This window comes from Pygoscelis adeliae, unplaced genomic scaffold, assembly GCF_000699105.1.
Source record: "Pygoscelis adeliae isolate BGI_AS28 unplaced genomic scaffold, ASM69910v1 Scaffold467, whole genome shotgun sequence".
NCBI lineage: Eukaryota > Metazoa > Chordata > Aves > Sphenisciformes > Spheniscidae > Pygoscelis > Pygoscelis adeliae.
The window spans coordinates 214,561-229,600 of record NW_008825253.1 but is presented as its reverse complement, the minus strand read 5'-3'; the positions used below and the strand labels follow the sequence as shown (position 1 = coordinate 229,600).

Sequence of the window (15,040 nt, the reverse complement as noted above, 5' to 3'; positions counted from 1 at the left end):
TGGCGGTGGCACAGGCCAGGGGGGTGGGGAGGGCTTTGTGGGGTCTGGGGGGTCAGGGGCCATAGCCGAGGGGCTGCCGGGTTTGTCCGGGAGCGCGTGCCGAGGGCAGGGTGCTGGGGCTGCGCCAGCATGCAAGGAGCGGGCGTCCCGCTCTGAGCCGGGCGCGGGGGTCCCTGAGGGGCAGCGGGTTGGGGCTGGCCGGGGAGACAGTTTCTGAAGGATGTTGCTGTCGATGTGCTGTTGCTGTAATGGGTACGTTTGTTCTCGCTCCCCCTCTTTCTCCTTGCCGTGGCAGCATTTGGATGTTCGAACGCTCAGATTCGTAAGTCCTTCCTCATGTCTAGCTACTTTCAACATCTGCTTTACGGTGCTGTGTGCTTGTCCGTTGCTTTTGGACTGGGAACAAGTACTTCAGCTCACACCCACCAAAAAGCGCGTGTGCGTGTTTATACTTCAAAAATCAGCTCAGCGGTTTTAAAATGGTGGTTGCTCTGTGCGCCAGGCTGTGGTAGTGCTGGGCATCCAGAGCTCCCAGAAAATGGTAGCCCAGAGGTCCCCGTTCCCCGGATAGCTGCAGGATGCGGGTGCTGAAGGCAGGAGCGGTGTGTGCTCCTCACGCGTGCGGGCTCCTCGCTGTTTCGTCCTCAGCGTTGGGCTTCTCCCCTGTTTGAAACGGTTTGAGACACCAGAGCTGCTTGTAAAAGCCACATTGTGACAGCTGTTACTGGTGTTTTACTGCTTAAAGATTCCCCTTGGGCCTCCCTTAACAGAAACCCCATTCTGTATTTGCAGGGACTCAGCACTGCTTGCTTGTCAGCAATGGCAAAGCCTCAGAGCAAGGATTCTGGACTGAAGGAGAAGTTCAGGAATCTCCTGGGGCTGGGAACATCCCGGGGAAGTTCAAAGTCGTCGGAGGGCAAGCAAACAGAGTTTATCATCACTGCAGAAATACTCAAGGTGTGAGAACTGACCGTAGTAAAGGTGGGGATAGTGCCTGGATTACCTGAGCTGAGAGGATCGGAAGGAGGGCTTGCTCGTTCTCCTTTCTGTTTTGACATTCATTCTCTCTCTGATCCGGCCTTTTTACCTTATCTCTCAATTCATTCTCTAGTGAAATGGATGTAAAACTCACTCACTTTGAAGTTACAGCATTTTAGTTATTCAGTGATTGAATACTTTTGAGATATTTGATGGGATGGTGGTGTCTTATGTCGGGTTACAGGGTGTTTCCTCAAAGTATGCTGCTCTTTTTTTATAGTCTGAGCTTGACGAAGTTTATGTGGTGGCAGTTAGCACAAGCTGGAAACTGTTTCTATTTTATGAAAACCCTACGGGTTTGTGAAAATTAAAAAAAAAAAAAAATGATTCCAGTAATTGGTACAGCAAGTCTGTAAGCAGAATAGTTGGCACACAGGGAGGAAAACACATAAAAGGGAGAAGGAGACCAGACTCCCTTCCTGTCTGTGAAGGGAAGCTCTTACCTGCTGGAAGGCTGGGGAGCCGGACTTAATGTCCCTCCTTTCTCTGCCCTTCTCCCGTGAACTGGGTGAGCATCACAGCCAGTGAGTTACTATTTTCTGAAGAAAATGAGATATTCTGCCCTGGAGGTGAAAAGCTGCTTGGCTCCAGTTTTGTGAAAGTTCTAGTTTTGACGAATCATTTGCTAATGGAAAAATGTTTTTGGAGAAATTCCTGAAAAGCTCCAGTGATGACTAATGGTTAGATCATTTTGGACAAACGTGTGGTTTATTTTTCAGTGGTTCATGATTCTCCTTCGAGAAATGGATAAGTGTTTCTAGTAAGATAAACTGTTAGCTTATTTCTACATTTCTTTCCAGGAACTGAGCATAGAATGTGGATTAAGTAATAGGATACGAGCAATCAGTCAAATTTGTGAAGTGGCAAAAACAAAAAAAATCGAAGAGGTAAGTTTCAAACTGTTCAGTGAATATTGGAAGGGTGAAAATTTAAGCAACAGCTCTTAACCTATCGTAAGAGGCTCCTGTAGTTCAGACTGCCTTTTAAAATTGGTAATCCCAGAAGCTGTTTTGTGCTGTCCAAACCTGTAAAAGGATGGCTCCCATGCCAAGGAAATTAGTCTTGTCCAACCTACCAGCTGTGGAGCAGAGAGGACATAGCTGACGGGCTTCCTGAACTGAATGGAAGGAGAACGCTGCAAATATTCAGGCCTGTTCAGGAAGGTTCATGGGAGGTGATGTTAATCCTGTAGAAGAGGTGTTTGCTAGCTCCTTCTGTCTTGCTAACTAGCAGCCTCAAATTGGTTTTAAACTCATCTTGTATTTGGGTGAAGTTTCCGCACAAATGTTTACGCTGAAGTAAGTGTGTGAATGAAGAACTTCAGTTACTGGGGTGCAAGTTGTCCTGTAGGACGGGATTTGGTGTCTCTCATGTGGTTCATCTGAGTTTATGACCGGGCAGGTGAGAGCGTCCTTCAGAAAAGAGAACTCCGGACGTGAAATCCCTGGAGATCTTGTTAGTTAACTTGCCGTAATTAATGACTGACCTACTGGGTAAAGATCCCAGAAGAAGCTGAACTTTCCTACTACTGCCTGTCTCCCATGTTTGTTTTCAGCATGCAGTGGAGGCAATATGGAAAGTGGTAGCTGATATGCTCCAGCCAGAGCGCCCCGTCGAAGCCAGACATGCTGTTCTTCATCTGCTGAAGTCAATCGTTCAAGGACAGGTGAAAACAAACAAACTGTAGAAGAAACACTACACTTAAACTAGGGTTTGTGCAGAGTATGAACGTGAAAAACATGGGGTGGCTCTTCTCTACAACTTTCCATGTTTCTTATTTTGGTTGTGCCTAGTAAATGGGAAGAGGATGCATTTAAATTTAAGTCTTGGTTTGACTTCGTAGCAAAACTTTTCATACAACTCGTAGAAAACTTTTCTGTTTTGGGGCAACGTTCTTGAAAAAGAGGAAATACTTAGGGTTAAGTTCAGCATAGTACAGCTAATTTTATGTGGTCTTTGCCCAGACCTATTAGTCCTAGTCTGCAGCTCTTTTTGATGTTTCAGCATGTCAGGTATGCAAGAAGTTCTGTATGAGATACTTTTCTAGCCTGGCCAAGTTAAGCATACTATGAATTCTTCAGATTTCACAATGTGCTATACAAATGTAAGACTGTGTCAGACCAAAGTTCTAGTTTGCAGTATTCTGACAAAGTAGGGGTAGATGCTTACGAAAAGAATAGGCATTGATTCTAGTTTGTTGGCTTGTTTTTTTCTAAATGCTCTGCTGTCAGTGCTGTCAGCTGCAGTTTCCATGGATTACTTTGTGTATTGGATGCTGTCTGTGTGTTGCTGGACAAAATGCCTCCAGCCCTGAGTGCTGATATAACAGATTGAGAAGACCTGAGCCATTGTCAGTAGTCAGTAGAGGTTGGAGATAGTTTCAGGAGACTTTCATAGCCCGTAGGAAAAGAAAATAATTTTAAGCATGATGATTACTGTTACAGACCTTGATAAGGTCTAGGCCTTAACTGTCTCTTTTCATTAGTGACACTGTTATTCCCCTCTCCTCCTTTTTTTTTTTTTTTAAAGGGTGAGAGATTAGGGATCCTCAGAGCACATTTTTTTAAGGTTATTAAGGACTATCCCTCCAATGAAGACTTGCATGAACGGCTTGAAGTGTTCAAGGCTCTAACGGAGAATGGACGATACATCACCTACTTAGAAGAAGAGTTAGGTGAGTATTGTCTCTACCCCTCTTCAATTTGGTGGGAATAAGTCAAGGGACAGGCATTCAGTGATACGAGAAAAAGGTAGTGATAACACTTCTGGGTAGAAAGCATATTGTAACGATTTGTTTTCCTTCTTAAGCTGACTTTGTACTACAGTGGATGGATGTTGGTTTGTCTTCCGAGTTCCTTCTGGTTTTAGTGAACCTGGTGAAATTCAATAGCTGCTATCTGGAAGACTATGTAGCTGACATGGTCCAGTAAGTTGGGTTTTTTTTTTTAACTCCTACATGCTTATTCGTGGTAAATTACAGAAGAAAGTTGCAGATCAATATACAGATAAGTGGAATGTTTTTTATCCGATCTGGATCTGTTTCATTCCAGGTCATACCTGACATTTCTGACAAATGTTTGATTTTCAGTTCTTACGATGTTCAGATCTGTTTTAGTTTAACTGCATGTGCTTTCCCCATTTTATGTGATGGACCTGATTGCATTGCTCATTCTCACAAAGGGTCTCTGCTATCATATTAGTGTAGGCACACTGAGTTGCATTTAAGTGCAACTTTAAGCTAACTTTATAAAAGAGGTTGTAGTGTTCAGTGTCTCTAGGAGTGTTTATCAACAATGCCACAGTAAGGGCAATGATGAGTAAAATAACATGCCAATTTACTTGTCTGTTTTGGCTCTTTGTAATTTGCCTAAAATCATATTAAGCAAACAATTGTAATTAAATATTCTTTCCTAACAGCAAGATATGCCTCTTGTGCATTCAGACTTCATCATCTGTGGACATTGAGGTCAGTAATTTGAGTCTCTCTTAGTACTTTAGAGTTCTTAGAAATTCTTTGAAAGTGTAACTTTTACAAGCAAAATCCCCTCATCAGACTCTCCTCCCAGTTTATTCTCATCTTACAAGAGAGCTAATACAATGTTACGAAGTATTTGTAAGCCATTGCGTCTCGTACACCAATAATCATTTTATTCTAAAACAAGCAGAGCATTGATAAATTTGATAAGTGAATCAATTTTTCAGCAGTGCTTTTTACGGTTTACTTTCCATCTTGCAATGATTTAAAAAAACCCAAACAAACCAAAAAACATATCTGTATGCCTTTGGACTTCCAGAAGACTTCCTGGTCTGCCAGGTTAGGATTTGACCTGCTTTATTCGTAGAGAAATACATAACCATTTTGTCTTTCTCTTCCCCAAAGATTTCCTTGCAAGTCCTAGATGCAGTTGTTTGCTATAACTGTCTGCCATCGGAGAACCTGCCAGTATTTATCATCACTTTGTGCCGTACCATCAATGTGAAGGAGCTCTGCGAGCCGTGCTGGAAGGTCAGAACTTGCGTAGTTTTGGTTTTTTAATGAGTTCACTGTTTTGGCCTCATAGATGAAGTGTCAGATGTGCCTGTGCACATCTGCCATAAATTTCAGTTTGGTTTTAAGAGTAAATTAAAAAATTGTTTCAAGTATTAAGGGATCAGCACATTGTTAGTGTAAGTCCTGTCATGTCCATGGAATTTACCCATAGTTTCCTCTCGGGTGATGTGACAGGCTTCTGTTGTGGCATGGAAATGGCTGGACACATTTACTTACCATAAGTGGGCATGATCGGCCAGCTAACTGCATATTTAGGCTAATGAGTGTTTTAACAATTGGATATTTAAGTGTTCTCTTTGAATTTGCAGCTTATGCGCAACCTTTTGGGAACTCATTTGGGACACAGTGCCATCTACAACATGTGCAGGATCATGGAAGACAGGTAAAGAAGGTGTATCTAACAAAACCCAAGGAATTCAGTAGAGGTCCCGCTGAGATAGATAGGGAGTCACTGACCTCAGTAGCACAAGCTGAAGGTTCTGGTGCTTAGAAATGAATTCCCTTCCTAGTTACGCTGCTGAAGTGCTCATTTTTTGGCTTTACTGAATTTAATTTTCCTTTGTTTAAAGTTGTACTAAACGATTTTCTGTTTTTAATGTTTGTAAATCGCTGTGCAAGGCTCTGATGTATAACAGCTGGGAAGTCCTGTTGTGACAGTGTATATTCCTATTGACTCTTGTATGCTAAAATAATTGTAGCATGGTCTAAGACTTTCCTTCCATCTGTTTTTAGAGCTTACATGGCGGATGCAGCACTGCTGAGAGGAGCTGTGTTCTTTGTTGGGATGGCTCTATGGGGTGCTCATCGCCTCAATTCACTCAAGAATTCCCCAACTTCAGTGCTGCCTTCGTTCCTCAAGGTAGGATGGGATGCTGGAGGAACTTTTTAATCAGGTATACATCTGGACCTGTGCAAATGTAGACCAAAAATGTGGTCCCCTACACCAAAGAGATCTTTGTAGGCCTGAAAGACGAGAGACAGCAATTGGGTATGGGCTGAAGCATGGGGAAACAGTAAAACAACAGAGGATTTAAGTTTGAAACTGAGGCTTCCTTCTGGAATATCTTTGTTGTCCAGAAAAGCAAAGTCTGAATTCTTTTTATCAAATATCTACATTGTGGGTGCTTTAGCTTAAAAAATAAAAACAAAGCAAAAACTTTCACTCTTTCCAGAAAAACAAAGCAAAAACTTTCACTCTTGCCAGTGTGTGGTACAAAAAGTGAGGGACGATGTCTTCAGGGACAGCCTCAGAGCTCCCTTAAAATTTTCTCATCCAAGTGCATCAAGCAGGAATTACTAGCTTTAACCTCATGTGTCTGCTCTGTAAGATGGGACTGTATTTGACATCGGACGTACAGCTGTTTGCAAGAGTGCATAACTGCACTTTATAAAATGGTTCTTTGCTTTGCCCTTTGTGGGTGTAGACTTGAATATATTTATCTCAGACCTTCAGGCTAAGTTCCTAATTAGTTAGGTGTGTTTCATTTGGATTTAAGAGGGTTTCTGATCACTGCTTTCCAACTGTTAACTCACTGAAATGCTTTGTATTCCAGGCCATGACATGTCCCAATGCAGTTGTGTCTTATGAGATAGTTCTGTCCATAACACGTCTAATAAAGAAGTATGGGAAGGAGCTGCAAGCTGTAACGTGGGATATCCTTTTGGACATCATGGAGCGATTACTGCAACAGCTGCAGGTAAGTGTTGAGCCTGTCTTGATGTGCTTTCAATCAAAAGACCTTGCCATAAATATTTTTGCAAATTGATCTCCTGTTTGTACACTCCAGTGAACTTTGAAGCTGAATGAAGGTTTAGCCCAATTCTCAATACTGTGTTTCTCAACCGAGTTTTCTGTTTGTATTTAAAAGTTAGCGCTTTCTGGTGAGGTAGAAGTCTTTTAGGAATGTTTTTGTCTCCGTTTCAGAGTCTGGAGAGCCAAGAACTTAAGTCCATTGTACATGATCTTTTGACTACAGTAGAAGAACTCTGTGACCAGAATGAATTCCATGGCTCTGAAGAGAGATTTTTTGAGCTGGTGGAAAGATGTGCTGATCAGAGACCGGTAAGACTTCACTTACGATTGTCTTCCTTTGTGGCCAGTTGAATCCATTTTGTTACTCAGTACAGTTGACAGTTGGGAGTCCTAAAATAGCAAGTGGTCAGAAAGTCACAGCAAGGACTTATATGAGCTTTATTCTCGGGGTGGGGGTTGGGGGAATGGATATATTGTATTTGCTTATACACTAAAAGAAAAATTCTTGATCTTTCCGTGAAAGGAATCTTCTGTATTAAACTTGATAACATACAGAGCTCAGTCCATTCATCCTGCCAAAGATGGCTGGATTCACAACCTGCAGATGTTAATGGAGAGATTCTTCAGGTATGAAGTCATAACTTTGTGAATACAAGGCACTTTCAAATGTTCCTTGCCACCTTTTCATGTTAGATAATTTTGTTTTCTGAAGTTCTAATGTTAGTAAATGACTGCTAAGAAGTATGGTAGTTCCAGGGCACAGTACGTGAAAGGATATTGTTTAGCAGAAGAAAAACTTTCCACTGAGTTATTTATATTTCTTTTTTTTTTTTCTTCTTTATTTCCATTGGATGGTGCTATTCCAATTAGTTTAGGCAGTTATGTGTTCCACTCCACAGCTCTTTGTAGTTCTGACACCAAACAAGACTTTCCTCTTAAGCGTCAGGATTGCATATGGTTATCCAGTATTAAGTTATCTGTTTTTGAATTGGTACTCCTGAAAGTATTCTTGTACTCTAAAATACCAACATACAGCAATAACAAACTTCTGTCTCATCTGTGAAATGCTGCCAAAGAGTGGCTCTTACTCGGTGCCATATGTTTGGTTTTAAATTTGCTCACCAGAGCACTTGTTCTTCTGACATGTGCTTCCTAGTTTGGATTGGAAATGGGAAAAGTGCAGTTACAGGTCTCCAGAAGTAGTAAAAGCTGAATTGGGATTCCAGTTTCCAATTGTTCTTGCATCTAGTTTCATATGTAGAGACATTAATTGAAGGCTCTGCTGATTCCTAGAGTTACTGTTCTAACTCTTAAGAAGTTTCTTAGTTTAGTTTAGTTTTACTTTCCTTTTCTCCTCTCCCCCCTTCCCTAAATATCAGTAACTTTATTTTATTCATCTTGAATTTGCTCTTCCCATTTTAGGAACGAAAGTCGTAGTGCTGTTCGTATTAAAGTTCTGGATGTCTTGTCCTTTGTCCTGAGTATTAACAGACAGTTCTATGAGGTGTGTGTTTATCTGTTTCTGATCATCACATGTGAGATCTTAAGTGGGTGGGAAAGGCTTTGGTGAGGCATGTTTTATGGTGTGCTTCAGGTCGTCTCTGCCACTGGGGAATGCACAGAACTCTGCTTTAGATGTTGCACACAATAGATATGTATCTTTAGGGTGCTTGTAGGAGGACTTGCCTTTTAATTGTCCTTAGTTGGATACAGGTATGTGCAACTTGCAGTGGGAGCTGCTGTGTTTTGAGGACATAACTGGTTGTGTATTTGCTTCCCTGTTTTAAGGTCACTAAATCTATATACATTTTGTTTTGGAAGAAAGGAAAATCAACGTGAGAGATGCAGAGTTTATTTAAAAGCTTTGTAAAAAGATGAGGTCTGGATATAATCTGATGTGAGCAGATTGACTTGTCTTGGTGCTTGCAGTTTAATTGCAATCCAAGATGGAAGCTGTCTGAGAGAGGAGTTACGGAAGAGCTCTGGGGATGTCTTCAGCTCCTTGGAATGTACCCAGAGTGTCAGAGGACAGGAAGGGGCAGAGATGCTTCTTGGATTCCTTCAAGATCTGTGAAAACATGATGCTGTTGCATGTTTCCTGTCCCTCTCAAAAAACCAAGCCCTAGAAATCCCTTGTCAACAGTCTGTTTGAGCCTGGGCTATCAAGTCTGTAGGATAGGCGAAAACCAAAGCATTGAATCCAAGTTCAACAAAAGTCATAAATATTTGGAGGGATGGCATACAGAAATACTTAAATGGATGGAAGAGAAAAGACCGAGGAACCAAACAGTTAGTTGAGGAACAAGCCTGATATCAGAATATCAGTGTTCTTTTGTTTGTAATTATTTGTCTCTTCAACATGCTGATTGAACAACCGACAGCAAAATGTCAAGGCTTATTAAGGTCTGTCCTCTTGCAGGAAGAGCTGATAAACTTGGTTGTGATCTCTCAGCTGGCTCACATTCCAGAGGATAAAGACCATCAAGTCCGAAAACTGGCCACTCAGCTACTCGTAGATCTGGCTGAAGGCTGCAACACACATCACTTTAACAGCTTGCTTGATATCATAGAAAAGGTGAGGCAGAGTTTGGTCAATTGTCAGTAGCACCACCACAGCTTTTGCCAGATCCTCTTACTGTGGCTGCGGAGACTGACCCATGACTGTTATCACTTGCATGGGTCAGCAGGCTATTGTAAAATTGCTGGGTTTTGGAGGATGTGAGCCTGAAGTGCAGAGCGGAAGGGAGCTTTAGAAACCCTACCAACGCACAGCTTGCAGAATTTCTTGCAAGGATGACTTGCTGTAGTCTTTCTTGACCTTCCAGGATGGAAATAAAGAAAAGGTGTGTTGCAGATTTAAACCATGTATTGCTTTTATTTTTAAAAGGTGGCTGCACATTCTCTCTCATCTCCTTCTGAACTGGAAGAGAGGGACTTGCTATCTTACTCAGCTTCTTTGGAGGATGTCAAGACAGCAGTTCTTGGACTCCTGATAATTCTTCAGGTAAATACTGCAGAGCATTAAATGCGTCTTCTTCAGAATAGTCTTCTGCTGGACTTGGCTTTTTAGATTACCATTCTCCCACTACTAAATATTCCGACTTTTGTCCATTTAATATTTTAACTCTTGTTTTGGTCATTCTTTTTGCTTTTGGGTACTGTATAACTGTTTGCTAAAGGTTTATTTTCTTAATTTCCATTGTACAATGAATGTGAACACATTTTCATGTGTGGAGGGCAGATGTGTTCATAAACTAGCAGAAGGGGAGTGTTCATAACCTTGAATAGATCCATCGTGTTTGGGTAGGGTGTCCTGAGAGATGGTTAAGCGGTTGCGAAGAGCTGGTTGTTCCAACCACTGCCCTTCTGGAGCCAGCCAGAGTTGCTCTGGAGCCTTTGCAGCGGTTCTGTCCAGAGCCATCTATTTACCTTGCTTTCAGGAGCAAGTTTTTGCTGTGGTTTTTCTTGAATTCTCAGTGCAGATACACATTTCTGAATAACAAGTGTCAGTCTGCCTTTTGATTTCTGTTTCTGTTCCTCTGTAGACAAAACTCTACAGCTTACCCTCCAGCCATGCAATGCGGGTGTACGAGATGCTGATTCACCACGTCCAACGCCATTATATATATGCGTACAGCCTTGCTGTTGCTAGCAGCATCAGACTGCAGGTATGAGCAGTAACCTATGCTTTCAGGTCGAGAGCTGCATGCTGTCTTTGGAATTCTTGAGTGGCAAGTGGGGAATGTGTGCTCTAGAGCTTGCCGGAAGTAGAATTAAATGTTTCTTGGCTAATAGGAGTATGTATATGTACTGTAACACGAGAAGTGATGCCTCCTACAGACCTAGCCACAGCATCTATTAGAAATCCCTTTGTACTTGCAAAAGTATCGCATGGGGAGGTGGGAGAGTATTCCACTGGCTTGGGTTTTGAGTGATTCCAGTGTCTTCTCTGTTTCAGGGGTTTGAGTTCCTGCTGATGCTTCGAGCTGACTCCCTGCACCGTCTTGGCCTTTCCAACAAGGATGGAGCAGTGAGGTTCAGCCCTTACTGTCTATGTGATTTTGTGTAGGTTTCTCATTGCATTAAGCAAAAGCTGTTTTGGTATTTTGCACGAGCTTAATGGTCCATCAGTAGCAATCTGCAGTTTTTCTAAATCTTCCGAATCCTGATGAATCAGCTGCTAGACAAGTCTGTAGTTACAGCCTAGGATTGTCTCAACTAATAACTCATTGGTGAATTGTTCTTACAAATCACTTACCTACAGAGCTCTCAATCTCAGACTTGAAATTTCTGTTCCCACTCACAAAACTTAACAAAAATATTGTCAGTTTCCTGCCTGAAACCAATTTTCACATTGAGGTTTGATTCAATGATTTGTACAAATCTGGCTATTTTTAATTTTATAGCTTGGTCTGAAGTTCTTTGTGTAACGTGCCCCAAAAGATATCTTTCTAAATTTGCTAGGGGCCTGGATAGAAAAATCCTTAACCTGACCAAACTGACTCATTGCTGTCCATCTACTGGGCAATCCTGTGTTTTTTAATAGAAAATGCAATTTATATTGTTGTTTGGTCATGAAACTGGCTACCAAATAGGGCAGCACCGTTGGTCACACGAATAGGCTGTTCTGATCTTGATTTTACATTACATGTATTTTTCTCCCTTTCCATGTTGTAGAGAAGCAGAGAAGAGGGCTTCTGAGAAAAAGCCTACCGGTACGCTCTCTCCGCCTTCAGGAAGTCCCAGCGTGCCTTCCCAGAACGCCACCATTCGTATAGGGCATCTGCCATACTCAATGGTCTTTGGCGTCCTTCTGCAGTGTTTGAAGCAAGTACGTCTGCTCTTAATGACAGTTGTCATCTTCACGTGACACATGTCAGCTTAAACCGGCTGGCTAGAGAATTCTATCCCAGAGTATCTAAATGACGTCTGAAAAGCAGTACGTAAATCCTCCTTCTTGGGCAGAATCTGCGTGTAACTGTGCAGCTTTACAACCACCAGTGGGAGCACCAGTTCAGCTCTTCGGAAACTAAGCCAAGCTTTCATTTCACTGCTTCAGAGCAGACAAGGGCGAAAAATGTGTTTGTTAAACAAAGATCAGATAAGTCATCCTGTTTCTGAAAGGGCATTTGAAACTAAAAGAAACCCTCCTACTGCAAGTTTTTTAAGTATTTTGAGAATTGATAAATGTTTCAGTCGCTAATAAACTAAATATAAATTGTTCATTAGTGTTGTAGTGGACATAGTTATGTGCTGAGGGGTTGTCTTGCTCTGGAAGTTAATTTGAGCTAGTGGTTAGGAGAAGTGAATTCTGGCTCTGTCTTTTTGAGCTCAGTCAGATCTGGATACAAGTTGTCTTGCAGTTTGTGGTGCCAATATTGCACCTAGAGCTGGATGACAGACAGGAAGTCACTTGTGACAGCTAAACGCCACTTCTTTTTATGTAGCTACCACGGCAAGACATAAATCTGCCTAGGCAGTGGCACGCTGTCTGAAACTTGATTAGTCTTACTTTCGAACTGAAATCATACAAAAATTTTCCACCTTAACTTTTTCTTTCTTTCCAGGAGACAGACTGGAAGGTGTTGAAGTTGGTCCTCAACAAATTACCTGAATCTCTCCGCTATAAAGTGCTATTTTTAACCTCTCCTTGTAACATAGACCTCCTGGCCTCTGCACTGAGCTACATGGTAATGCCATGCACCCTACTGATGTATAATCATCAGATCCTTAGTTTGCTTGAGAGTTGATTGGGGGCTTTCTTTGAGGGTGGTTTTTTTTTTTTTTTCCCCTTCAGTCTAGCGTTTTGAAGATTAGCATGCTGGTTGTCAATCCTCACTCACGTTCCCTTTTTGTGAGGGTTGTTTTAGGTACAAAAGTAGGTAATAATGAGTGTTCTTTCTCTATGTATGTATACATGTGAAAAGGGAGCTATGGGCAGTGCCTGTCTACTGCCTTTTAGAGAGTATTTTTAGCGTGAGGTGTTCTAACTTACTGTGTGATGTATCAGCTCACAGACAAAAAGACTACCGACAGGCTCCATGGTACCCCAGAAGGCTTTTCTCGCACTGATCTGCATCTGGCTGTAGTTCCAGTACTGACGGCATTAATATCTTATCATAATTATCTGGACAAAGCTAAACAGGTATGGGGAAAGTAAGAGAATGTGGGGGGATGGGGCCTGAGCCTGTATAGTAGAGCATTTTCTCATACTGGCTGATTAGGAGACTTAAGTGCGAGGTAACGCTGCCCTTTTCTGCTATAAAAAGCTGCATCTGCTGTATTTGGGGTGAAAAAATACTTTGCTAACTTTGTGCAGCAGTAACTGTCCGGTCAGTTGGATTCAGTGTTCTCCATCCATACCTGTCCCCCCCCCTTGCAGGTCGCTGAGTGACTTTACCCTCTGCTGGAAGACCCTGATAAACATAAAAATTCCGTTTGATCAGAAACTTAAATAATAATTTCTAAAATGTCTACTTGATTAAAGTCCCATCTTAAAATTTTGGCCTAAATGCATGCAACATTAATTAGGGTTCTGTGTTAGTGCATTTTGGATAAGAATTCATGTGCATCATACAGGCCTTGCAGCAGCGATACCTTGCAAGCCATTCTGAAATGCTAGCTGAAGTCAGGCGGTGGTACATCAGAGATTTTATCTTTTTTTTTTTTATTATGACTGTTTTTTCTTTTTTTACTCTTCTAGCGTGAAATAGTGTATTGCCTGGAACATGGTCTTATTTATCGCTGTGCAAACCAGTGCGTTGTGGCACTCTCTGTCTGTAGTGTCGAGATGCCCGACATCATCATAAAGGCACTTCCTGTCTTAATAGTCAAATTAACCCACATTTCCGCTACAGCCAATATGGCAATCCCTCTGTTAGAATTTCTTTCAAGTAAGTTGTAATGTTCTTCTACGTTTGATCTTCCATAGTTGTAAATGTATTGTTTGCACTGAATATTTTGGTTGTTAGTGATATGGAGTGCATTGTAAGGGTTTCTTGTTTTTTTGGTGATGCCCTTGCACCATCCTCAAGATACAAATGTTTGATCGTCTCGTTTGTTACTGTTTTTGTATTTAAAGTGCTTGCACACACTGAAGAAAGAGACATGCTTTGTGTAGTGCAGCCGTACAGTGATGGGAAATACGAAGCTGCTTTCTCCACCTTGCTGCTTATAACTTAAATGGCATGAAATTATACCATGATGTTAACTTCCATGTCAGCTGATGATTTGGAAGAAGCAAAACAATTCAAATTAAACTGAACGGTGATATTGAATAGTTTGAGTTCAGACCTCACCTGTGTTGGTTTTCTTCTTGAACTGTTCTAGCTCTAGCAAGGCTGCCGCACCTCTACAGGAACTTTGCAGCAGAGCAGTATGCCAGCGTGTTCGCCATCTCCCTACCGTACACAAACCCTTCCAAGTAAGTGTGTAGCAAATGTGCTTCTCCCTCATCTGTAAAATTAAGAGAATGAGACATGCTTTTTTTGTAGTACTTGGGTCAAGGTTATTCATAGGATATTGCTCGTTCTGGTATCTCCAGGCTTTTTCTGAAGAAGGGACATATTCACCCTTGACAAAATATCTGTTTTTCTGGAACAGAACTTTTGAGGTTTTTTTCTTTATACTTACCAGTAGATAAAGGAACAGGTCTGTTCCTCAGATTGAAAAGTCCTTCTGTTCAGTTCTGGAATGACATCATAATGCAGCATTAAACTCTGCGGAGATCCTTTTGCTGTTTTAGGTTTAACCAGTACATCGTTTGCCTGGCCCATCACGTGATAGCTATGTGGTTCATTCGGTGTCGCCTTCCCTTCCGAAAGGACTTTGTCCCCTATATTACAAAGGTAATGGACGCTACTGAATCAAACAGTACATAATAAAAATGACTTAAAAACCGGTTTGAGGAGTTTAAAGGTTCTGTTTGAAGCTAGAAAAATTCTCCTTTTCTTGTCAATATCTTTCTCGAAACTGACTGTGAATTCTTGTGCGTTGTGCCGTGATTGCAGTCTTCCAGCTGCATGTCCTAGCCATTCAACCTGTTATCTGTTTGTCTCAATCGGCAGGGTTTGCGCTCGAATGTCCTCCTTTCCTTTGATGACACGCCTGAGAAGGACAGTTTCAGGGCTCGCAGTACAAGCCTGAATGAGAGGCCAAAAAGGTAAATTATATTTGACTCCAGCAGGGTCTTGTGTTCC

The 15,040-nt window shown here is 41.8% G+C and overlaps 1 protein-coding gene across 3 annotated transcripts in view; it reads left to right on the top strand.

Annotated features, from left to right (window-relative positions):
* The first annotated feature begins 296 nt into the window (after nucleotides 1-296).
* TSC2 (tuberous sclerosis 2) overlaps nucleotides 297-15,040 on the top strand; it is a 34,209-nt gene continuing 19,465 nt past the window's right edge. For all 3 annotated transcript variants that reach the window (XM_009329377.1, XM_009329376.1, XM_009329375.1), the window contains exons 1-25: nucleotides 297-322; nucleotides 793-957; nucleotides 1,839-1,925; nucleotides 2,594-2,704; nucleotides 3,568-3,712; nucleotides 3,847-3,964; nucleotides 4,456-4,504; nucleotides 4,919-5,044; nucleotides 5,398-5,471; nucleotides 5,822-5,948; nucleotides 6,643-6,786; nucleotides 7,014-7,151; nucleotides 7,366-7,469; nucleotides 8,265-8,346; nucleotides 9,262-9,417; nucleotides 9,730-9,846; nucleotides 10,388-10,510; nucleotides 10,801-10,907; nucleotides 11,520-11,673; nucleotides 12,410-12,532; nucleotides 12,853-12,987; nucleotides 13,546-13,735; nucleotides 14,172-14,265; nucleotides 14,587-14,689; nucleotides 14,909-15,003. In XM_009329377.1, the coding sequence (XP_009327652.1) occupies nucleotides 820-957; nucleotides 1,839-1,925; nucleotides 2,594-2,704; nucleotides 3,568-3,712; nucleotides 3,847-3,964; nucleotides 4,456-4,504; nucleotides 4,919-5,044; nucleotides 5,398-5,471; nucleotides 5,822-5,948; nucleotides 6,643-6,786; nucleotides 7,014-7,151; nucleotides 7,366-7,469; nucleotides 8,265-8,346; nucleotides 9,262-9,417; nucleotides 9,730-9,846; nucleotides 10,388-10,510; nucleotides 10,801-10,907; nucleotides 11,520-11,673; nucleotides 12,410-12,532; nucleotides 12,853-12,987; nucleotides 13,546-13,735; nucleotides 14,172-14,265; nucleotides 14,587-14,689; nucleotides 14,909-15,003 (2,840 nt within the window). In that variant the 5' untranslated portion in view covers nucleotides 297-322; nucleotides 793-819. The remainder of the gene's footprint in view (nucleotides 323-792; nucleotides 958-1,838; nucleotides 1,926-2,593; nucleotides 2,705-3,567; nucleotides 3,713-3,846; nucleotides 3,965-4,455; nucleotides 4,505-4,918; nucleotides 5,045-5,397; nucleotides 5,472-5,821; nucleotides 5,949-6,642; nucleotides 6,787-7,013; nucleotides 7,152-7,365; nucleotides 7,470-8,264; nucleotides 8,347-9,261; nucleotides 9,418-9,729; nucleotides 9,847-10,387; nucleotides 10,511-10,800; nucleotides 10,908-11,519; nucleotides 11,674-12,409; nucleotides 12,533-12,852; nucleotides 12,988-13,545; nucleotides 13,736-14,171; nucleotides 14,266-14,586; nucleotides 14,690-14,908; nucleotides 15,004-15,040) is intronic.